At 38.1% G+C, this 25,788-nt stretch overlaps 1 protein-coding gene across 2 annotated transcripts in view; it reads left to right on the top strand.

Annotated features, from left to right (window-relative positions):
- The window catches only part of pebp4 (phosphatidylethanolamine binding protein 4), a 62,400-nt gene that overhangs the window by 24,562 nt on the left and 12,050 nt on the right, over window positions 1-25,788 (top strand). For both annotated transcript variants that reach the window (XM_032578374.1, XM_032578375.1), the window contains 2 exons: window positions 22,981-23,026; window positions 24,601-24,714. In XM_032578374.1, coding sequence (XP_032434265.1) covers window positions 22,981-23,026; window positions 24,601-24,714 — 160 coding nt within the window. The remainder of the gene's footprint in view (window positions 1-22,980; window positions 23,027-24,600; window positions 24,715-25,788) is intronic.

Raw genomic sequence — 25,788 nt, forward strand, 5'->3', positions numbered from 1 at the left:
TGGTGTTTTTTTTTCTCTCTCACTAACTTATGTATATTAACAATAAAATCCCAGGTAAGCATGGATTCCCAATATTTCACAAAAATATAAAGTTTTCAGAAAACACTGGAAGAAAATAAGATGCTATTTCTCCTTTTTTTAAATATGAGTTGATAATATCACAGGTGGCACTATTAAATACTATGGTGCATGAGCGTGTGTATTTACATAAAAAAGACGCATAACTCTCTTTCCTCACTGTCTGGTACATTAAATCAGATTAACCATTTTAGGGCAGTAAGTATTAACAAAGTAATTCCAATTTGATAAATGTAAGAATAATAAAGCTTGTCTTTTTTTTTTTTACTTTAATTAAATTTAGAACTTATTTTTTCTAACTTAGCTGGTAGAATTGCCTTCGACTTGGATCAAATATTTTGAGCATCCTTCTACAAACTATCAGAAATTTAATGTTGGCCCCTTTCCCTCTGACAAAACTGGAGTCTCTGAGATAGGTCTCAGGCCACACACCGCGTCAGCTCTGCTAATAAATTGTTGATAGTAACTCAGATTTCTGAACTTATTGTCCTGATGCCACATTGCAACAGGCTTGGTTGTTTGCTTTGGGATACTGTTTATTTGGAAATCTCTTTTGAGCTAAAGTTAAGTGTGTGTCTCCAGGTTGAGACCTGAGTCCATTATTACACCTAGATTTTGGGTCTGATCTCTTAGTTTGGAGTCACCTGGTGACATCGTAATGTATCATCTTCATAACTATGATAACTACTATTATTAATTGTTCTGACCTGGGCTATCTGGAACATGTAGATATTGCTTAAGAGATGTAACCTCGAAAGGGATTTTTGTCTGGTCCGATGAAAAGTTACAAAGAAGCATGAGATCTTTATACAAGACTCAAATGAGTAAAGCACTTTACCTGAAAGTTCAACCCAGCTCTCCAGTTGCTTCAATATGTCATGGTCAATAGTGTCAAATGCTTCACTGATTCAACACAACCAACATTGTGGTTCTTTATTTATGTGGATGTCAATGAACACTTTGAGGAGGGCAGTCTCCATACTGTGGTGAGCACATTTATTTAGGTGTTGAAACACACCTTTTGCCATTATTTTGCTGATGAATTTAAGGTTGTAATTCTGTAAAATAAATCTTATCAGTTAGTTCTTTCCTCGTGTGATTTCATCAGAGGCTGAGTTAGAAACACCTTTTTGTTGTTATTTTTAAAAGGTACTTTCAATCTGACAAACAAGCCTCGTTCATTAAATTTAAACTTGTATCTAAAGTTGGTTTGGTCCATGTTATGTAAACATAGTAGTTACTGCATTATTTACCAAATTTTAAGGACAGACTGGTATAGTGCTAAAAAAAGAAACATAATAATTTCCACTTCATGAAATTTCCCCTTTAATTTTTATTCTCAAGCCTGTGAAGAAAGCCTGGAATATTCACCAGCTGTGAATAAACAAATATCTTTCAAGCCTTCAGATAGACGACGTTCTCTCAAGCAATTCAATTTCCTGTCACTTGCGTGGGTGTTGACCTGCTCTGCCCATGTTGGATTGGCCAATATGATGAGATGTTTTTCTGATTGTGACTGGTGGTTGGTCAGCAGGGTTAATGAGCCTTTTGAGTGAAGGCAGCTGTAGTGGGAGGTGTTTAATTGACCAGGGTGGCTAGGTGACACGATACAACCTTCATTTTGTTTCAAGTGTCAATCTGAATACGCTGGATTTTGTTTCAAGCTTAAGTCTTTTGAAATTGTGAATGAACACATACTTTAGCAAACTACTGAGTACTGATTAAAGTATAATTAGTTCCATCTTTTAAAGTGTAAAGAGTGCTGCGCAATAATATTCTTGGCATGTTTGTTGATTTTAACTCTGAGGTCATGGTTTCAAATGTCAAATAGATCTGTGTTTACTTTTTCACAAGTCAAATAATATGAGCTGCAGCAGCCATATTCTCTTCATATATATTCATGGGTCCAGGGTCATACAACCTTGCCCTGGTTTGCAGATGTATCCATAATTACTGTGGATTCTTTGGAGTTGTAAAGATAAAGATTTCCATAATTCAGCCGAAAGCGAGGTGAGGTCAGCCTGGACCGAGCAGCAAGCCGCAGCACATTTAAGCCGATTCCTCAGTTAAAGTCTCATTAGAGAAGAAAAAGAAACAACAAGGACACGCTGAAGTACCTCGTGTGTTGGTGCTTCGGTCGCTTCTGCTTCGAGTACGAACACAACACATGGCTCTTCACTTAACAAAGCAAGTGTTGAGGATCTCCTTGCTTTATGTCAGCCATGCCAGAACTCTCTGGAGAGCATGGCTTGTAATATTTGAATATTTCTTGCCAGGTTATATACTGTTTATCTGCAACATTATAGAAAATGTAGACATCAACATTGCTTCCTGATATAGGATGATTTAATGAGCAACTTTTAACCAAATAAGATAGAAAATGTATAGAAAACAGCCTTTTGTAAGGGCTGTTTTCTATACAATATTTTTATTCAACAATTAGCTTTTTTATTTATGTCTTATAGAAGTTATAAAAAATCTTTCCTGTCAGCTTCTATATTGGTCTGACAAAATAAGCAGGTCCATTGACATTATAAGATGGCTTAATTTTATGTCCTATAAACTTATTGCATTTAAAGATGTACAAACAATATATGTAAATCTGTTATTTTGGGGGATTTGTGGGTAAAAGGTGGTGATCAACAAAACATTTAGCAATAATAAATCACATTATGCAAGCTATTTATTTCAATGGGAGGAAATTGTTTTAGAACAATTCTAAAACATTATTAAAGGTTTAACATTGAGCTATAATTATTTATAATTTTGGGCAGTACAAGTCTAGTAAGTATTTATTTATTTATTTTTTTAATTTTACCAACATGCATCTTTGGACTGGACGTTATATTAATGGTCCACCCAGAGTCCTGAGTTGAATCTGGCAGAAACGGTGGAGACAGCTACAGATTGGGGTGATGGCAAAGAGATTTTCCAACCTCAAGGACTTAATTATTTTCCTGGTAAATTCACCGAACAGTAAAACACTGTGAGTGTGAGGTGTTTGCAACATGCAGCTAGTCTGAAAACAATACTCTGCTCACCGAAACAAAAACAAAAATCGGCTATTTCTCACACATAAAAGAAAAAATAAGATGTAAATGTTAAACCTACACCTTGCTTTTTGCCATTTCTGCAGCTGTCTGCATCACTTGTTGCCTTGTCTCAGCTGCTTGTTGTAGGTCACAAATACCAGCATCAGCACATCTTTACAAGCATGCAGAATAACAATGCAGAAGTTATAAACAATAAACAATCATAATTTTATGTTTATATCAACTGTCAAGTCTTTTATCACATCTTTAGTTTGGTCTGCCAAGAACAATTTATTCCACCAATTAAGTGCAAACTGTGTGGCTGGATGTCTTGTCTTCTCTCACCAGCTGTCCACTTGCTTTTAGAATAACATTATTAGATGATGGATATGCATTTTCAATGCAGCTGCCTGTTATGATTGACCCTCTGAGCTACAAAAACAGTCATTTAGAATATTCTTCAACACGCACCCGCGTTTTCACATGAATTATGGACAATTACCAAAATAAGCGCACAACAGATTGTTGTCTCGCTCTCTGAGTCAAATTCCAGATTGTGAGCCTCTCCCTCTTTCTCTCTGCTCTCCTGGAGTCTAAATCAATACAGATGTTCCAGTGCGGACTTGCAGTAATAATTACTGTAACAAGCAAATCATTTGGATCCGAATGGAGTCAGTTTATATAAACATAACACTAGGAAATACTTTTTCTCCTTAATGCAGTAGTAAAATTGTCGCTCGTGCTCTTAAGAATAAAAAAGATGTTCATCGCTGCTACATAGTGTCAGGTTTTACTTACGTGTAACCTAAGATGTCCCTTGCTTAAAGGTGTGTCACTGCAAAAGTAATATTTCTTAGAATGTTTTCTTTGTGAACACAAAGTTGAAGTTCAAAGGTTTTGCTTGTTGTTTATACAATTCAGTATCTCCTAATCAGTTCCAGATAAGGTCGCTTTAAGTTCTGTTTACTCAGCATATTGTGTGATCTTTTGATCCCCCAATACAATCTATCAATGGGAAGCAATCAGATGATTATTGAAAGCCAGATGGACATCTGATTATTATAGTGCACGGGGGGATATGCATGCTTTAACATCCTCTTCTATTGTTGCAGCTCCCAAAAGAGGAATGAGCCTGTGTTCTTCTGCAGCTCAAGCAAACACTAACAGTGGAGTATTGTGACGGTATTAGACCAGCTGGCTTTGTGTTTGTGAATTCTGCGGCCTGCAGAGATCATCTGCTCCACACCTCAACATGTCCTTTAACTGCTAACTATTAGACGTGTAACCTCTTTACAGCTTTTAATTTGGTGCTAAACTCTTGAAATGATAACACTTTGGTTGTTTTGTCTCTTATTTTTAATATACACCGTTTGGTGATGAGGACAAAAGCTCTCATCCACCCCAAAAAAACAACAATAAAACTCCACTTTTTTAGTGTGATTAATAATTCCAATGTGTCAGATTTTGCTTAGCACCAGAACTCTAGAACTGCATTTATTTTATTTATATAATGATTTATTTTATTTATTGTATGTTAAAAAATAAATAGGTAAAATGTGGCCATCATACACCTCTGAGCATGTAATTTTCTTACACGCTGAAGACAAGTGACACTTTAAGATTTTTTTTTAAAAGTCTATGTAACACATCATTACTATCTTAGGAGCATAAAATGATTAGATTACATTTTGGATGTTTGCAGACGCCCTGGAGTTTGTTTTTGCGAAACAGCCCATACATATTTGCATTGTTCTTTTTTTCTGTAACCGTACCTACTGTTCATGTAATGATTTAAGTGTTAATTTTTCTGACAGACAGCTGCCCCCATATGGAAGCCAAAAACAGTCTCCCAGAGGCCAGTCGAACCATCGCTAGCTGCACTGTGAGAACAAAGAAGCAATAGTATTATTCATAATTAAACTCTTATTGTGTTCTCTGCTGAACATTTCCATTCTTCTGCCTCTCTCCTGCTCACTCTCGTTCCCCCTCTAAATACTTTGCACCTCGTGGTGGGAACATCTGTCTGGCGTCAGAGTGGAGCCGGCTGTGCAGATTGGAGCAGGTAGAGGAGCACATTGTAGCCCGGCTAATGATGAGAGTGTCTGCCCTCTCTCTTGGAGGAGACGCAAGCTGCTGCTTCACGCTCGCTCACTCCACTCATACGCCCAGGGAAACAGATTTCCAAACATATGCAGTATGTTTTTAATCCAGTTGAGCACTTCAATCCCCAGCAAACACAAATAACCTTACGGGACATCCATATCTTATGACAAGGGGGTGGGCGCAAAGCAAGTGAACAATTTTTCTTTTTAATGCGATTTTTTTTTCTCTATCCCAAAGTTGCCAAACATGCTCTTAACCCAGGTTAACAGTTTGGTTGTTTATGGTTTCAGAAACTTTTACACAGAACTGTCTCCTTGCTTCAAATCATGTGATGCAACTTTATCAAATCTAAACTCCACTGACTGCACCTGTTGCTGTCCTTTGTTTAAATGTAAAGCTAGAGAATGAACACGTTTTACGAACAGATTGTTGTGATTAGCATACATGCAAATTAAATCTGTTTATCTGATTAGTGAAAAGTTTTTTTTAAATGTACAGTACTTTGCAAAAGTATTCATACCCCTTGACCTTTACATTTTGTCATATTACAACACCAAACTTTCCCAAAGTGTTTTTGCTGGATGTTATGTGATAAACCAACAAATACTTTTCACTTTATAAAGTGAAAAGGAAACAGTAACTCACGGTTTTCCTTTCTTTTTACAAATAAGAATTGTAGCATACAGCTGTAGTCAGCCCCCTTCACTTTAATACCCATAAATTAATCCAGTAAACCTAATTATCCACAGAGGATAGTAAAAAGTGTTGATCTGTACTTTGAGCTGTGCGATTAAATCTCAGTTCTGTAAAAGCGTCAAAGTTTCATTACGAAACATTAGTGAACAAATAGCATCATGAAGACCAAGAACTACACCAGACAAGTTAGGGATAAAGCTGTGGAGAGGTTTAAATCAATGTTAGATTGTAAAATGTTTTCCTAAGTATTAGATATCTCATATTTAATTCATCATTTGAAAAATAGAAAGAATGAAGGTACAACTCCAAACTTACCAAGACATGGCCATTTAGCAAAAATGATAGACTTAGCAAGGAGAGTATTAAAAAATGAGTGGATGAAGGAGCTCTGGCCAGTATACCATACCTCCCACTATAAACTCTGGTGGTGGCAGCATCATGCCTTTCCCCTCAGCAGGAACAAGGATGTTGGTCAGAGTTGAAGATGGACGAAGCTAAATATGGGGCAATAAAGGACCAAATATGGGGCTATAAAAGACCAAATACTGTGGGGGAAGTTTCCCTTAAAGCAGGAGAACAGATTTAGATAAAATAGATCAAACCATATTCCATAACCATTATCCAGATGTAAATCCAACTAGCAATCACTAAATGAATTAACAGTTTATTGACAAATGAATTATGGATAAAAATATATATCAATCAACAGAATATTATACTTACAGGTATAAAAGTTTGTTCTACAAAGTCTTGACTATGGGGGTTGACTATAGATGCATACAATGCTTTTGGAAATATGTTTTAAAAACCTTTTAAAACCACAGATGAATTTGTTCCCATTTCATAAATATGATTTCATTTAGTTTTTCTCATAAGTCCCCTGAAAAATAGTCTGAAATCTGTGGATGTAACATGGCAAAATGCAAACTATGCACTTAAGGCACTGTGTTTGCAGCCCAAATGTTAAACTGTTAGCTTTCAAAGTGTAAAACTTTGATGTTATGGCCTATATCAAATTGGCTGTCAAAATTTAAAAGCAAGTACTGTTTTTTGGTTGTTTTTTTTAACAATCAGAACCCTCCCTTGTTACAAGTCAACAATGGTCCTTAACACTAAAGCGCAGCTGGAGGTGCTTAACATTTGGAGCATGTGCTCATCCTGTCAACTGCAGCCAGATAAATGTCAGAGGTGGTGCTATGTGGAGTTCAGCTTTGGGAAGTCATTCTTCACTAAACCTCATCAGATTTACCTCACAGCTGTTGATGTGCTTATGCTTGTTAGCTCGGGCCTTTTTTTAGTTGTACACATCTGTCTATGTTTGAATGTACTTGCATCTAAGTTTTGTTTTGTTTTTCTTTCATTTTTGAGATGACAGATCAGGGCTTTCTGGCGCTTCTTGTTACTTTCCGACATCTGGGCCCCTACCCTGACCCACATCAACTCCGTGGACAAACCTCTTCTAACATTATCGCGCTATCGCCGCTTATTAACAAACAGGTTCTTCTTCAGTGTGGGCTGCTGCTCTCACTGTTCTCTGCCACCTAAAGGGAGAATTACATAAGAATCCTCCGCTCAGTTGTCAGCTCCATCCCCCGTCCATATACTACAAACGCAAGCACCCGCACACACATTTACACACACGCACACACCGCGCTGTACAGTAGCTGATAACCTCCCAAGCCTTTTGCCATCTCGGTAAAAACTGACCTCCCCGCTTTGACTGCTGTGGTGAGATGATTGAAGAGGTTTCACTGCACAGAGAACATGAGCTGCTGTGGTTTACAATTAAAATAGGGAATGCTGATCAGTTCTTTCTGGCAAAGAAACAATCACACATAAATTATAGTTTTTACATAAAGCCTGGTGGTGTGTTTGAGGAATCTATATTCCTGTTGATGCTCCTGTTTGATTTAAGACTTTTTCCTAAGGAAAAGCCTAGTTATTGCATTTAAAGATTTGGTTTACTGTGCGTCATTTATTTCTAGCCCGGGTATACAGAATAACGATTACATTCCAAGAAAACAAGGACAACCTGGAAAGCCCTCTCTGATCCAGTCTGTCACACTAAAGCCTAGTAGGGGGGGGGGGAAAGCACGTTGGACCTTATCCATGTAAAGAGCAGTTTAAAAAACCGCTTGCTCTGTAGACATAAAGGCACTTCTTTTAATATGTGCCCCCTTTCTTCACACCCACGGCCATTGTGTATAAAATCCTGTTTTTCCTGAAAAGATTTCTAGTCGCAGCCGCAGACAATGTTCCCCCACACAAGCTGTCGTCTTTGTCATACCCCCTCCCCTCCACTTCAGTCAGGAAAACAGGATCTTTGGCAGTCGGCCCCATGTGCAAATTTTTTGTGTGTTTGGAGGGTACAGGTGGAGGGGGCAGTGGGCTGGAAGGGGAAAGGAGGGGGATGTTGATGGAGTTAGCCTACCTGTTCCTCCTGTGAAGTGGTCAACTTTGAGTGATGTGCTGGAAGGTGTGGGCACAGGAACTGGAATGGGGTAGTAAGGGGCGGGTAAATGAACAAATGTCAGGGTTCGTGGGGGGCTGCCGGGGCTGCGGCTTTGGAATACGCTTCCTCTTCGGGGTGTCTCCTGATGCGGTGCGGCGAAGGGGATTGTGTCATGCTGATAAAAACAACTCACTAACAATTATGCTCACCTAAAATAGCCCTTACTTAAGTATACAGCAAATCTTGCCAGTTAATTGTACACAAAACAAAGAGTTGACAAAAGACCTCCTGAAGCCAACATATTTTCCTGTATTTTGGCATGCTAATTTAGTTTGACAGCCATGAATGCAAAGTTGGCAGATATTATGGTGGCCTGTCTAACTTCATGTGAAGATTATGACTGGATTCTAAAACTATTACTAAAGTAGAGCAAGTACAAAAATGCAGCTGAGGCTAAGTTGCGTGTTTAGAAAATGCCTAAACAGCTCAGATTGTGTATAATGAAATAAAAAACACTCTCACTTTAGGAACAATTGCTGCATTTATCTGCTAATGTAATTTGGTTCTGTGTGCATTGCTGTAAGAGTACCAAGGTTTTTGATATGGATACAAATCAAACAACAATGCTTGGCTTAGTGTTAGTATTATTAAATCATGTGCCCATTTCTTTGAATGCTACAAGTGTGTAACAATAACTCACACTGAACAATAGATGTTGCAATTCTTTGCACATTACAATCCGTATCTGCAAGGGATTTGGTGATAAAGTTCCTATTATTCCTTGGAACGGTTTGAAGTGACAAAACAAGCCCCTTTCACCATAAAGAAACCATCTCATCCATGTTAGGCTTTCATAATTTAAGTAAGATCGGAACATTTTGTCTAAATAATTCTCCGGATTTGTTCAACTTGTGCTTATTGATATGCTCTCGGACTAACAACCAAAAAAGAAAGGACCTCTGATCCTTGCTATTGACCATCATCATAGCCGAGAGGTTTGTTGCAATGCTGTATTTTTATGCTACACTTGGTGAGAAACCTGTTTACATTCCAGGGTGCTGTATAGTTCACTTCTCTCCACGGCTCAGTCAGATTCCAAAGCGCTGTATAGATTTCTTTCAGCTGATGAAATTAAAAAGACAGTAGTTTGTGTGTGTGGTGTGCCTTCCAGCAACGTGATTTGCCTGCGAGTTCACGATACGGGTTGAGAGGGGAGTTCCTTTGGGGGGGATTAAATAGCTCCCTCTCTTCGTTCCCTCCTCCCCTGCCCTCCATACTTGCAGAACACAAACAGCTTGCAGGGCTGTGCAGTACTTGTACAACATGTTTGCCACAGTGCTGCTCACAGGTAACAATAAGCTGAGGTCAGAGGTTAAGAGGGATTGTGGAGCGCGGATTGTTGTGTGTTCCTGTGGCGAGCACAGCGCACACACAGGCATGGGAAGCAGTGCCCGACCGTGTAGCTGGGACAAAGTGAGGGTGAGAGACTGGGAGCTGAGTTGTCTTTAAGGGGTTATCATCCAGAACAAGACCAACTCTGGTTACATGAAGATACATTTTTGGTCTGTGCACTGTAATGCTTGACTTCTTTTCTCTGCAAGAATAGAGGGTTACATCAATGTCCTTGAAGAACTGCAGGATTACCACTTATATACCTGGTCAATAATTTAATCAGCCCTCTGAAAAATGTGAAGATTGTTTAAAAAAAATACTTGAATTTAATAGCTTTTTACTCCTACTGAACACACATTTCTTTTATCATATCAACACTTTTTATTCACAAGCTAAACATCAGCTGTGGTGTTTCTGATCTGCTGGTGTCAGGTACATAAAATTGAGGTCAAACTATCTTTTTTTGTTGTTGTTGCTAATACCAATATATTTATAAATCTCAGCAGCCAAAATTCAACCAAAAATTATTTTTATTTTACAAGGAGGATCATATCTGTTGAGACATTTCAGGCGACATGTATTATGTTCCCAGATTTTCTCTGCCTCACACACACCGAGATTAATTTCCAAATACAGCAGAATACATCAGAGTTTCTTGTTGCTAGACCTGCTGCCTGGCAGGACTCGTTTCTCCCTGAGCCACAGCCAATTAAAGGTTTGCTATTACAGTACCTAGCAGAAATTTTTATATCTCTTGGACTTTTTCACATTTAAGCATATTACCACAAAATACTCAAACGTGTTTTATTGGGATGTTATGTAATGGACCGACAGAAACTAGCGCGTAATTATGAAGTCACAGGTAAAGGGATTTTAAAATGATGAAATGGTCAAAATACTTACTTGGCTAATGATTGTGCGCACAGCGTAACTCCCATTAGACGTTACTCAATATGTGTGAAATGTAAGCTCAGTATAAACCCAGCTGTTCTGTGAAGGCCTCAGAGGTTTGTTAAAAAACAGTAAGGAACAAAGAAGCTTTATGAAGACTTATTACCAAATCGGATAGGTCATGAATAATGTTATGGAGAACTTAAGGGAGGATCACAATATAAAAAAAAAATTCCAATCTGTTCACTAACTGAGCAAAATGTCCCTGTTGGAGCAATAATGTATTTACTCTATTCAATATTCACGTGGAGTGTTTTTCTGATTTCTTCTGAATCTGCCATTAAAAGTAGAAATAGTATGGCACAGCTGCAAACCTGGAGGAACAGGGAAGCTGGTCACTGCTGATGGGAAGATGGATGGAGCTAAATACAGAGCAATGCTGAGAGCAAACTTGTTAGACGCTGCAAACGACTGGAAACTGGGATGGAGTTTCACCTTCCAACTAGAAGACACTAAACATGCAGCCATGGCTACAATGGATCACAGCATATTCTTATCTTAGTGGCCCAGTCAAAGTCTAAATGACATGGAGAATCTGGAGCATAACTTAAAAATAAATGTGGTAAAAAGAATTGAAATTTTCATATAATTTTTAAATCTAAAAAATATTTTGCAGCATCATTAATGTAACTATAATATACTAATTTAAATGGATTTTACTACAATTTTTGTTACTCTATACAATCATTTATTTTACAAATATTTAGTCCTTGGGATAGACAGAAAGTCAGTGAAAGGTTGCCAAGATCAGGGTTACGTACTCACACTTTTTTTTTGTTCCAAAGAAAAGATGTACTTCTCTGTTCAGAACAAATAGTGAGGAAGTGAGGAAATGCATTAATTGCATACCCGAACAGATTGTCTAACATAAAGGACACCTGTATTTTTTTAAAATTAATTTCTTGTTTTCCAGGTGCAGCATTTATGCACAGAAGTCATAAAAATAATCAACTCTTTCATATTAAAACTGCAATAGCTGAATGATTACCTCATCTGGGGGTGCATTCAAAAAATTATTAAAGGTTTGTTCCCTAGAAATTTGGAGGAGTAAATAAAAGACATTGTTGTAAACAGTCGGCTTCATGAAAGTTTCTAAGCCCAGATTTTTGCTTCTGTCATTTTGCACAATGTATATATGGGTGGTCAAGTCCCTGACACCTTGACTGAATGTACCACAGCCATGTTTCGCTTAGCTCAGTTTGTAAATGTGGAAACTGCTGACGGAGTTGCATGTAATTCACTCCAGCTGATAGTACTTAATGCATTTTGTGACCTGTTAAAATGAAATCCAGACCAATGGTGCATAAATTGGGGAGCTAAAATATGCAGATTTTAAAGTAACGCTTTTTAAAACATCCAACATTCCTGCAAATGTATTCAGAACAAAAGCATATGTTTCATAACACAAATCAAGTTACTGTGCATTGCTGCACAGTATATGTTCCCTAAAAGTAGGAATTAATAATGAAGATGCTTTTTGGCATGAAATTGCTATTCAAACAATTATGTACTTAGTTTCTTCCAACAAATGCATTCCACGTTATTGTTTTGCCTCATAGCAAAGCACCTAAAAGACTAAAACCTTTCATTCCAGCAAAGGCCGCTATTGGTCACCGTCAATAAAAGCATAAAAGCATTTATTTCCCACGTTTGTCAAATTAACAGCATACTCCATCTCCCATAGGACTTGTAAGGTTCATTAACCTTTCTGTGAAGTGGGACAGGTTTCCAGCAGTTACTATAACCTTTGTCTCCCTGCTGCCTCAATTATAATAGAAGAATTAAACATCCAACGATTCAAAACAGTAATTCTGCCTCTTAAATCCCTTTGTACCGGCTCTCAGTTGTTAATGACTAAAGACACTGAATGAACTATAGAGTTATCAGCAGATGTAACTGGACTGGAGCAAATCGAATAGCTACACTTAACAGCAGGGTTGGTGCCTGTGTGTGTGCAGTTTTTGTTTAAAGACCAAACTGGTTATTCTGTTATTTTTAGAAAATGTTGCTTTTGTTTTGGATGATTAACACACATCTACATCATACTGCCAAAAGTATTTTCTCACTTGCCTCCACACACGTGTAATTGTGTTTGAGTTGAGTGATTTCCCAAACTTAATCCAAAGGGTTGTGTGCGATATTGGTCCAGTTATGCAGATTTACCAGATTGGACTCTTTTGGAGAAGATATCCACATTGTTATATGTTATATTGTTATATTTAAGGCCATTTTAAAATGGCCTTAAAATGCATTTAAGGCCATTTTTAGAAGCCCATTTGTGTGGCCAGACACTGATGCTGGAAGAGAAGGGCTGACTTAGTGTTATTTTGCAATGGAGCTAATTTGCTTTGTGTAATGGTGTGCAGTCATGTTGGAACAGAAAAGAGTAATCCTAAAAAATAGTTCCCACGGAGCATGAAGTAGTCTTAATTAAAACAAAATCTCAAGCACTTAACATCCCAGTAAGCACACTTCAAATCATCATCACAATAAGGAAAGAGTATTTCACCACTGCAAACCTTGTCAAGAACTTACAAGGCGAGCAAACAAAGCATCAAGCAGTCAAAGAGGTCCATGGTAAACTACTTGCATGATTCTGTTGACAGAAATGTAAGTGGTGTATTGCACAAATCTGGCCTTACTGAAGAGTGGCAAGAAGAATACCACTTAAACTTTGCCGCAAGCCATGCAAGGGACACAGCAAACATGTGGAAGAAAGTGCTCAGGTCAGATGAAGTCAAAACTGAACTTGCCTGTGGTGGTAGTGGCACCATCCCACTGAACCTTTTGGCCATGTGCAAAATGCTATTTAAAGAGAAAAAACAATACTGACACCTATAAGCAAACAACCCTGTGAGTCACATATGGTGGTGGCAGCATTATGTTGTGGGGCCTAGGTTGAACTTCAGACTCTATTGATGTGATGGAAAAGCTCAACAAACAAAAAGACCAAATCCATGTTAAGTTGAACATCTTTGACAACACTTCAGAAATATTTTCACACGGGATGGAGCCTAAGCTATTTTGCAGAAAGAATGGGAAAATAATCATTGCACAGATTTATGAAGCTGGTAAAGTGATCCTGCAAAATACTTGCAGCTGCAGTAGCAGTAGAAAGTGGTTCTACACATGTACGCCACACTTTGTAGATTTTTAAAATAAAAAGTCAAAAACCCATGTATCATACTATTTCACGTCACCATTAGGTGCCTCTTTGTGGGGGGGGGGGTTTCACGTTAAATCTTGAATGCAGTCATTGAAGTCTGTGGTTGTAAGATGACAAAATGTGACAAAGTTATAAAAAAAGGTTTGAATACTTTTGTGAGCCACTGTATTAAGTAAATATACAGTGGTTCGTTAGTTAGTTCCAAAAGTCAGGATCTTTCACAAAAGGATTCGACAACACCACCGTCCTTTCAAAGTCAAGGGAACAGACTCACCTTGAAACACTTAAGTGCTCAATTACACGCCTGTTGATTCCCTTTAATTTCTTAATAATTAGATTAATTGAGTAGGCAAAGAGTTCGTTCTCTTGTCCACCTACTCCTTCCACATCCTCCTCTCCTTCTCTCCTTCCTCTACGTCATGCACACACCCACAAGATATTGATGCTCATTTACTTTGTGTCAATGTTCACACCTCATATTATTTTAATTCTGTCACGACAGTTTAATAAGCTTAAACTTCCTCTCCTGCCCCCTCACATCTCTGCCATCCCTGTATGTGTTAATCAAAATCTAGCATGTGTTTGTACACACCATCTTACTTTCAATCTCTGTGGATTTCTCGTCTTGCAGGCAGAAACCTCTGCAGCCATGGTAAAGATGTGTGTGTGTGCAGGCGTGTGCGTGCGGGTGGGTGTGTGTGTTGCAACGACGACATACTCAGGCAGGGATTTTCCACTGCCACCCCCGTTAGTGGGAAGCCCTATTTGGGGACATGTCAGCGCCTTGTTTGCTTGTTGTGCTGATGAAGCTGGGGGTGGGGCGAGTGGGCAGCCTTGTTCAGGTTCCAGGATTCCCTTCAAATGAGTCAGCCAGCCCCCTCTCAAACAGACTGTTACCTTGGGAACTCAGGCTTGGGCTTCCCTCAACAGTACTAAAGTACAGACTCATCAGCACCCATACTCCCTTACACCCCTACACGCACACACTCTAAAAGGACCAGCACCGAAGTTAGATAAAAATTAGTTTAGTAGGTTGCTCTCACTTTGGTCGTTTCTCTGCCCTGTTGGGTCCAATCTGCTCTCTGAGAATGAGCTGGCCAAACCAGCTCAAAGTCTTTGTTACGGTGTGTTGCATGAATGTAAATTAGTCTGAATATATGGTTGAGATAATGAGTCTGGTAGCTACTTTCTTTAGTGAGTGATTCCAGTGATAGTGTCCCTTCCTGCTGATTAACACGACCAAAGGATTGTAGGTTTGGTGTGTCAAATGATTTCAATGATGACTGGAGAGTTAATAACTGGACTGTTTATGTTTCCAACTTGGGTTCATTACCAAAGCCAAATGAGTTTCTGTTGTGAACCCATTAGTCCAGCAGGCTATTGTTAAGTGGGTTAATTTGTTGATCCATTGAAGCAAATCAAGGGTGACTTCCCCCACCAATTTTCTCTCTCTCCTGTTCAGACCATTTTACCGCACCCCGCTGATCTCCCATAGAGTTCTCTATCCTACTCAGATGGGTAGATCCTTTTGAGCCGTTTCAGGAATTTAAAAATGGATGAAGCTTGTGAGAAAAATCTAGGAGCGATGTACTATTCAAAATGCATTCAGAGTCATAGAATGCAGATTTATCAATAGTCAGCAAATCTAAATAATAATTAGGATGCGCAAAGGCTTGACTTCAACCTGATAGAACACTTTTAGGTGCATTAGAGTAGAGGCATCATGTTTCACATAAAATATGTGATTTTTACATATTGACATAAATATTCACCCTCTTCAAGTCAACTAAAAGCAACAGGCTAATCTAAAGGCCTGTGAAGGAGGATTAGGCTGAAGTAAATTAGGAAGGTATGGAGGAGCAAAACTACTTAGGCATTTATAGGCTGACATTTTCAAAAGGAACCAATGAAGGGACAACAGGATTTGGAAGATGTGCTCATGTCTGTGTAGCAAGAAAGACAGGTATCTTTGACAGTTCTGCCTCCGTCTTTCCATTTTCAGACGTGCAATAGAACAGACCTCTGTGTGATGTTCAAAGCTTGGAATATTGTGTTAGAAACTAACCCTGCTTAAGATTTATACACAACTTTCTCCCTTACCTGCCTGCTGTGTTTCTTGGTCTTCATGATGCTGTTTGTAACTAATGTTCTCTAATGCCCCTTTCCACTGGCTCTACTTTGGCTGCTTTGCTCCGCTCTTCTTGGAAGTTGTGTTTCCCCGAACCCTATACCGCATGCAGCTGGGGAAGATGTGTGGAGCCACACCTCCACACATCTTACAGTATGTGTTGAGCTTCATAACTGTGCAACATGAGTCTTCATTTTTCTGAGACCACAGAAGAAGAGAGAGCTGTGCTGTTGCTGTTTTTTAGCCTGGTTGGGATTATTCTGAGATTTCAAATGCTGCGGATGCTGTGGATGTGGCAGGAAGAAGAACAGTATTTATTAATTTAGAAGATGGCGGTAGTTATTTACCATGGAGTACCTAATCAGCCCTACTCATAATACCTAAAAAAAAGTGGGTACTAAGCTAACAAAAACAGTAGTGGAAACACCTACAAAGCAGCCCGAATAAAGTGGAGCCCAGCAGAGTACTTTACAAATTTGATTGATTGATTGAATGATTGATTAATTTTTTTCCAAGTGTGACAGTGCACATTTATAAATGTACAGTGTTGTCTTAAATATAGTGGATTTAGCAAAATGATCATTTCCATCTGTAGTCCCATAAAACAAACGGTACATTAAACATAAGAAAAACAATTAAAACAAATAAAAACTATATATAAAGTCGGAAAATCCTACTCCGACTTCATACATGATATATGTTATGTTCGGCTTTTACAAAAATCCCTGTGGCAAACATTAAGGTTGTGATGAAATATGCGACAAGATGAGACAGAAAGTTCAAGGAGTAAGAATACTTTCACAAGTTACAATTATTTGCATGCAATCCATCAATTTATGGCACATGGAGTGTGATAGCCAACAATTATTGACGTTTCTGGGACTGCAACCCATAATACCCACAGACACGTGACAGTCTGAAAAGCTGTCAGGAACATCATACATACTCTTTGCAAGTACATACTAGCTGTCGACTTTGAAACTCCTTTAGTTGTTACCAGCTCTAATAACACCTGTTATAATATTACCCTTCTGTGACTCTACATCAGTGGATGAGCTGTACTTAAGAAATTGTGAACCTGGTGACGATTCTCATAACTGGGTAGTTTTCTGTAGCATTCTGTGTTTGTGGGCTTGAATTTAAGCAGAACCACAAGGATATCATTGAACACCTCTGAAAGGCTGTTAAACGTATGGATGTGTGTAGATATCACAATGAGAAGCTGAAGAGATGAGACTAGAAAGTCGTGTGCTCTAAGTGCACTCAGTTGTAACATGACAGAGAAATGACATTCAATCACACGTTTTCAGTTGAAGAAGTTGTGAATATCTTTAGGCAGTTTCGACTAGCATGTTGTGTTTGTAAATTTATGATAATAAAACTTCACTTTGTCATTTTATCATTAAAAGAAAGTCCCACGATTTCTCTCTGTCATCATCAGTGTTTAACCCACATGCCCCGAGGTTTCTTCTCAGTACACAGACTATTAATTCACAATAACCCTGCAAATGAATGGGCTGATTGCAGCGAGGAAGAAGAGGAGGTAGTCATAAGCACTTGGCTTGAGCGGAATAGGCGATGGGGGGTGGGTAGTGGGGGGGTGGCTGTGGCAGTACAAGTCCAGCCTCAGAAATAGAGCTGTGAACACCATCTGTCATGCTCTCTCTCCCCGTCTGTTAGCCTGACTGCAAGTAAAAGGGAGAATGATGCTCTGAGAACTGCATTAGAAGAACGTGGGTGCTGATTGTCGTAGGTGTGGGTTTACAGGCTAAGCAAGGGAGGGAGAAGTGGTGGATATTCAAGGAGGTGCATGAGTAACTCTTGCTGACAAAGGGAAGCACGCACCCACACAAAGAAAGAGAAGGGTTCTTGGGCAAGTGGGTATTCCTGCTGAAATCGCACCCCTGCACCCACCCACCGCCTCTTCGTGGACTCCTACCTACTGGCTCGTGTCGGAGGATTCCTAACGGAAGTTATGTTGACACATTATACAAACACACCACTCATCCTCCGGCCTTGGATTGAGGCTTTTTACCAAGTCATGTAACGTATTTAGTTTATTTTCATACAGGAAGAGACATTACCTTGCTAGCCACCCAAAGACTAGCTGTTCATGCCTCATAATTTACGCCTGTCATATTTTATGTTCCTAGAAATCTTACTCATTATATCTGATGTATTATAAGTATTGGTCCTGAAACCGCTCATGAATACAGTGTCAGGATGTTACGTGACCCACAAGAAAAGGCTTGCCATGTAGCTTTTTCTAGACTTTCAGCGTTATTCATTGCTCATATTGTGTAGGTTGTTTGAGATCTTTTACTTTTGTTCAAGTCAGAGTGTGAAACAGTCAGTAAGACATAAAAGCAAGCTTTGCCGCAATGAGCAACAGAGGCAGGATGAAATGTGTGTAACACCACAGCTGGAGACACAACAGTGGTATATGAACAGGCTGCACCTACACAAAACAGAATATAGACTAAGAAATAGATCTTTTGGGAAAAGAAAATCTTTAAAATAACCCACGAAGCATAGATTCAATCTCTTTTTTTTTTGTAATGGTCTCTTTCATATTTGACTCTATGGTACTGTTTTCCATGATTGCTCATCTCAAGCGGCTCAGAGGTCTGGGTCAGATGTACAACAGCTTGCAAGAGCTTTGTCATCTCGAAGGCAATTTCCAAATGAACATGCTTCCTTATGTAGTGTGTTGAGCCCCGCGTAGCCGCTTTTTTAATGGTGAAAGTAGAGCAACTGGATCCCAGTTTTTCCAGTGGCGATGCAAACTTACAGTTTGTTAAGCTAACCCCCTCTGATCACGTTTGATCACATGTTTAAAATCAGTGGCAAAACTCTGAGATGCCACATATACCGAATGTACATGCCAGTGCCAGAGAATCAGCAGCAAGCATTATTAATCGTTGCAGAAACAACCCAATTATAACATTATTTATTCTCTTGCCACACTAAGTAGACTCTCTGTTTGCAGTCAGTTCAGTGGATAAAAAGCTTGAGGTCCGCTGCAAGTCACAACAGTCCAACCTACATTTTGATCAATGTGGCTTTTAAACACTTGGGTGCACTTTGAGTGTGTAAAATTGACAGAATTTTAATGTCGAGATCATTAAGGATAAAATCATAACAAATAAAACTAGACTGTAACATTTTTTTAAATGTAATGTTCTCCACCCCTGTATTTTTGTACCCTTCATCCTGGTAGTGGAGTCTTGGTATCTGCAGGGGTTAGGGACCACAATCACCTGCGAAGAGCTGAGATCATGAAATACAGGAGACCCTCTCTATTTTAATAGGTGTAGCACATACTGTAATATGCATTAAGGCGGACTTTGAAACAACTGTATTGGCAGTATTGCATGAAGCTAACATCAACTTCCTTATCTCTGCTCCTGGGAGCACAACCAATGAGCACTAAGAAAAAAACAAATGGCACTCTTGGATTGGCTCCTTTCCAAACACTAGTCAATAGAGTGTCAATTAGCATTGTGTCTGAGTATTTCAGTTTCTCAAGCTACATCTTCTTTAAATATTTTAGATATGCTATACAAAACAAATGATAAATAGGTGAATTTGCTCTACATTTAAAACATGATTAAATCCATGTAAATGTTTTGAATTTATATAGCTCCTTTCCAGTCCTACTGACCACTCAAATGTTTTACACTACATGCACATTCACCAATTTACATTCACAAATGCACAAATTTATACGCCAATACACAACTCAATAGGCAACCAGGGGCACATCAACATGTGACTGGAGGAAACTGAAATCATTTCTACAACCTTGAATTGTAAGACAACTACGATGTTCTCAGAAAGATATTTGTCATGTGTTTGCCATATATTCATTTATTCACTCAAATCACAGTGTTTTACAGTAAGTCGTATTGAACAGTTTATTGGTATAGTCCAATTTACAGAACATTGATGCTTTCGCTGCTTATCACATATTTTGGCAGCAGACTGCTGCGTGTAAAACAATGAATGTGAATATAAGACCTGAACCTGCCCTACAGTGTCCAAGGCCTGAGACACACTGCTTCACAACTTTTGTTTTCAACCCTTTTGAGATATTCCAGGATGGTGTTTTGCTTTTGGTACAAGTCCAGCGGTAGATATTCTTGAATCTCAAACAGGATCAATTTAACAGCCTGGCAGGAGTGAGTTTGGAAATAGATGTAGCTGCAAAAATAAAAAAAAATGTTGTGCAGGATTTGAAATTGAAAAGACTACTTTGCTTACTTTGTTTTTTTGGTATGTATGAAATGAAACCTTTTCACTTTTCTCACTGATTGCTGAAGGGATATTCAGTCGTTCAGCATTATTGTCGTCAGATGTTGTCATGGGAAGACATGGTTTGCACATCATTTTAAAGTACAAATCATCTGGGGCATACTATGCATAGCAGATTTTTTTGGGTGCCAAAACAAAAAAAATGTCTGAACTAATGAATAAAGTCTCTGAAACTGCAGAATATGATGAGCTGGCTTGGTGTTGGGCCAGAGGTCTTCCCTTCTGTTTTCCATAATTGCTTGCTTAGTTTTAGGGTGTTTTTTTTTTTGTTTTTGTTTTTTTTTTTTACACAATAGACCCATAAAGATCACTTAAAAAGATTATCTTCAACTTCCTCCAACTGGCAAAAAACCTCTGTTGTTCATTTTAGAGGAAAATTCCTCCCACCCCCATTTATGTCTGGGTGTGTCTGGGTTTAACATGAAATAATCAAACAGTGAATACAATGAAAAGAAGATGGAGTGAGAATGTTTCAGCCAGTTTTTCTTTGTTTTTATTGACATGTAAAATTAAGGCATCTGTATTTAACTTTTCTGCCTTGAGACCTGGGTTATTTTAGTGCCCATTTGTTTGTTTTGCCTCTTTATTTTTTTTACATGTATAAAATCAGTTTTATTTAAGACAAAGAACACAACACATTTAATTAAAGTCAAATAGTCTGCATGACTGACAACATAGGTAATCATTTTTTAAGTATGAATTTTAATTAATGGCCTTGCCTTACATTGATGCATTTTGAGCCTAAAATTTATACACACACATTATATCCATATACCTGAGTCATGAATGAAAAATGAAAACATTTGTTTTAAATATAAACAACAAATCAGTAGATTTTTATCAGACTCTGGGAATATTACACCCCACAGCGAAGACCCCAGAGACCGTCGCCCATGAAATCACAATGTCTTACATAGTCCGTCACTCTCAAATCAAGCTTGGCTAAACATAAATAAAATGCAACATTTTCTGCAATTTGTTTTGAAGTCTTATGATTATCAGAATAAGTAAAGATGTATTTCTGCTGCCTGCTATAGATTTGTCTTCTATTAATTGGCAGAAATTCAATGTTGTATTCATTTGCTGTTATTTAAACTCCGTGTTCTTTACTGAAATTAAAAGGCCAAGGGGTGCCAAGGAAAACGAGCGAGAGCTGAGCATTAAGATGTGGGAAAATGTTGACTACCTGTTGCTATGGCAATGGGTTTGGATCCTGCAGGCTGCAGGACTCTTGCTGTTTCTAAATAAAGCTATTTTTTTCGCACTGATCTGTGGATGAAGATACTCACAGCTGAAGCTAATCTTCTGAATTGTATCAGTCGGAGTAAACACTTAATACTTTCTGTGAAACATCCTCAACAGCCGTTATGGGATTATAGATAAGATGGAGCACAATGAGGGGCACATGCTTGAGTACTGATGAAATCCTCAGTAACACTTGCAGGCTGATTTGAGCTGCGCTGATGTTGATCAAAGTTATAAGGCCAACAGATTTGGAAGTAACTGAATTACAACTGTATGTTTCTTAATACAAGGTTTCAGCATGTGTCATGATGTGATGAGTATCTTCATATCTGCCAAAATCATATTTTTGTCTTCTGTACAAAATGTGATTAGAAATCATACAATAAAAATGAATGAAATATAAATTTTCCAGGTGAAATGTTTCAATTTGTGTATGTATTTGTCTGTACAAATATGCAAAATAATTAATCCTAAAAAAAATTATAAATAAACATGGTTGCTCCATTACCAAAATGATAAAGTCAACATTGCTGTTCTGTTTATACTGTAATATTAGTTTGTCTAGTCCATCTACTTTAAGAGAAGCTAAATATTTTTTCTGTTCTCAATATAAGCTATGTTCCATTTAATCTGAAGTCATCAAGTAAATCAAAATGTCAATTTAAATGGAAGAAAAATGAGGGAAGCATTCCTCTATAGTCCATCTTTTGTCCCAGATTGCTGTCTAGTAACACACCACCTTGGTTCCCCTGTAGGGGGAGCCTGTGTGCAGAGAAACGAGGACACTAATAGGTGCTCAGACCACACACTCCTCGTTTGTGATGGGGACTTCCATTCTTGCTTCAAGTGGGTTTGGGGCCATTTCACAGACAACATATTTAGTCATTTTCCTCCCACTCAAGGATGCAGCCATCATGTAGTAAATACCCAAGTTTATTAAACAAACGTGTCTGTGTGTAATTTTTGCTGTGTGAACAGCCTTACTCTCTGTGTGTTTCCTGAGAAAAAGGGAGTTCAACATGACATATAGATGGTAAAAAAAAAATCTAAAAGGCTTATGAAATTTACCTGATATGATTAGCTTCCGATATGGTAATAAGATGTCTGTTTCTAGGCAACAGGAGATTAATATACAATTAATAATATGGGAAATTGGAAATCCTCTCACTAGTTTAATGTGCTTGGAAACTGTCTTTTGTCTGCAGTTTGTTCCTTAATTTTTAGACATTGATTTAACAACATCTCTTGTGTGTTTCACTTAAATTAACCAAAAAAATTGTGACGCTATCCTTCAGAAGAGCTTCGAGTAAATAGATTTATAAATTCCAAACAACATTTAACACCATTTAGCAGCTAAGTATTAGTTTGCAGGAACACTTTTTGTTTGTGATTTACCTGACTGACTATGTACTTGCTTTACCAGGGCTACTCACTGGAGAAAGGAGAAATGCAAGGCATGACTCTTACTGGTAAGACTGGAAAAATTAATCTGTTTCAGTTATTCAAGTAAAAAAAAAAAAGGAAACAGATTATCTAAAGCTTCTATTAATGAATTTTGTGGGTTACAGTTCATAAATACCCTAGATGAGATTCTAGCTCAGTTTCTGGTCTACACAATCACGGGGAAGACTGCTGACTTGACAGTCATTGACAACCTCTGCCTGAATGATGACCCTCAAGAAGGAAGCTGGCTATTCACAGAATTATATATCTAATGATATAAAAGGAAAGTTAAGTGGAAGAAAGAAGGCTTAGTGGAAATCAGTTCAAGACTATTTGTACATGTTTGAAAAGACATAGCTTACCAAAGTTGTGTACAATAACCTTAACAAATAATAAACAAGAATAACCATGAAACAGTAAACACGGCAATGCAAAATGACCAAAAATAAATTAATAATTGTTAAAAAAGAAAAATGCCAAGAAGAACAAAAATCATATAAAAGAAAAAAAAAAAATTGGCAAAAAACCAATGCTTTGAAACGATTGTGAAGTGAAATTCTCTCAGGAGTTTGAGGGACATTCACAAAGTCCATCCATGTTGCTTGATGTCCAGTGTGACATTTCCACAGTGAGTGATAATTTGGTGTGCCATGGTATCTGCAGGTGTTCCACTGAGTTTCCTGAGAGCATCTTCTGAACAGAACATGGAATCAGCTGTAGGTTAACATATCTGAAGTAAAATTGTGTTTTCTATTCAATCAATTGTAATATTAACATTTTTAGTAAGCATATCTGGGGTTTTAATTGTAAAAGAAAAAAAACCCACTTGATTTGATTTACTTCAAACTGGTTTTTAAAAATAAAAAAACAAGCAATCAGGACAGAGAAAACGTGTGCACACACAACCAAGAACAAAATAATTAGCTTACCACTCCCTTTTTGTTTGAAAAATATATCAATGTGTTTCGTTGTGTCATTTCTTTTATATCAGTTAAAGTTTATTTTAACTAAATCAGAAAAATAAATGAAGTACACTTTTGAGCTGCAGCTCTAGCATTCCTGCAACTGTCTCTGTACGTATATGCAGCATTCATTACATCCTAATTATTTAAATTAAACAAATAATTGCAAAAGTCACAGAAATCATGTCTCCTTTTTTAATGCTTCTACATTATTTTTGAATGATAAACTGGTTGGTGATTTTATTTGTAGTAACAGGACGTTTGACAGTCATAAACTAACTATTATTATTTTTAAATACATATGCTTAAGCTTTTTGCTGCTCCTTTTTTTTCTTAACCATTCTTTAAAGCAGATTTAGTTTCAACTTATTATTTTGTGTTTTAAAATAAATTAGTCAGGCAACATCTCTTAAATGCACGTACATGTATATGAGAATATTTACACGGCCATTAGCCAAAACACGAGTACGAGAAAATTGCACACAATTCAGGGTCAGAGTTTTATGGATATACGGCTGCTATTAGTGTAATGCCATCTAAAAAAAAAAGGCAATCCATGCCAGGGTTTTTAATGACTTATATTCGATACAGCAGCTCAGCATTGCCAGCTCTCATGATTCTGGTTCTTTGTTTTGCAGATTACCATCCACCGACGCCGCCGCAGAAGACTGGTTTCCACCGTTACCAGTTCATGTTATTTGAGCAGCCTCCTCACACAAAGATATCACTCACTGAAGAGGAGTCTTCCCGTGGTAATCACTCTGCATCTTTAGATCGCAGAAATGTGATCTACAACGATATCCTAAAACACTGTAAATTCTAACGTTTTGTTACTGAAGATTACAGCAAGACATTCAAACTCCTCATTTCCTCTCATAGTAACCACAACAAGTCTTTCTTTCCCTTGATGAAAGAAACGTTGTGGATCAGACACATCAGTGGACTTGTTTTGTCTGTTCTCACAATTGTAAGGTTTTGTTGCATCATTTGGAGTTATTTTTGGTGGGCAGTTTTTGTTCGAGTGCATGAACCCAACAAAGAAAATGTTAATGAGGTTAGTGAGCGAGTCTGCGGCTGTGCTAATGCCCACCAGGTCAAGACGAGTATTACTGGCTCCCACGCACACCTGCATGAGTCCGCCTGGCTGTGTGTTGGTAAACCTGAAATCCCCAATCAGCGGTGTCAGTACACATGAACGAACGGTTCAATTTGAACATTAATTATTGTTGATATCATTACCATATCTTTGTTTGTTTGTCTCTCAGAAGTCAGTCTTGTTTGTGCTGCAGAGCTTTTGTTTTCGTTCTTGTTCTAAAATAACTTTTCCACTGTCTGAAGTCAGTGGGAAGGTGCGAAGCAGCACTCAGATGAACAGCACAGCAGCTCGCAGGAGGCGTGTCTCCCTGTCTGTTCTACTCGGGTCACAGTTGATGATTTGAGGGGAGATCGGGGCGGTTGGAGACTTTCAAGCGCGGCGCCGGTGAACAAGTGGAGCTGCCAGTCTCTGCTGTTTGAAGTTTTGACAGCTTTGTCAGCAAACAGTCCAAGCACATTAGACTGAGGTGTGTTTGATGTTTAAAGTTTTGGGAAAAGAAATCTCAGAACAGATGAACTTTTTTTTGTATCTGTGCTACACCCAAGTCACATTTGGGTAATTTTCAGTAAACCGTCATCACATTGTTAAAACAGAATGTTTCAAATATAATGTTTGTAATAAAAGAAAAAAATACAAATAGTCTGACCCCCCACCCCACTGCCCACCACCCCAATTTTGAAGCAATTGCAGTTAGCGGATCCACCCATCCTTAATCTGATGAGTTTAAGTC

The sequence above is a fragment of the Xiphophorus hellerii genome, chromosome 12 (assembly GCF_003331165.1).
Source record: "Xiphophorus hellerii strain 12219 chromosome 12, Xiphophorus_hellerii-4.1, whole genome shotgun sequence".
Lineage (NCBI taxonomy): Eukaryota > Metazoa > Chordata > Actinopteri > Cyprinodontiformes > Poeciliidae > Xiphophorus > Xiphophorus hellerii.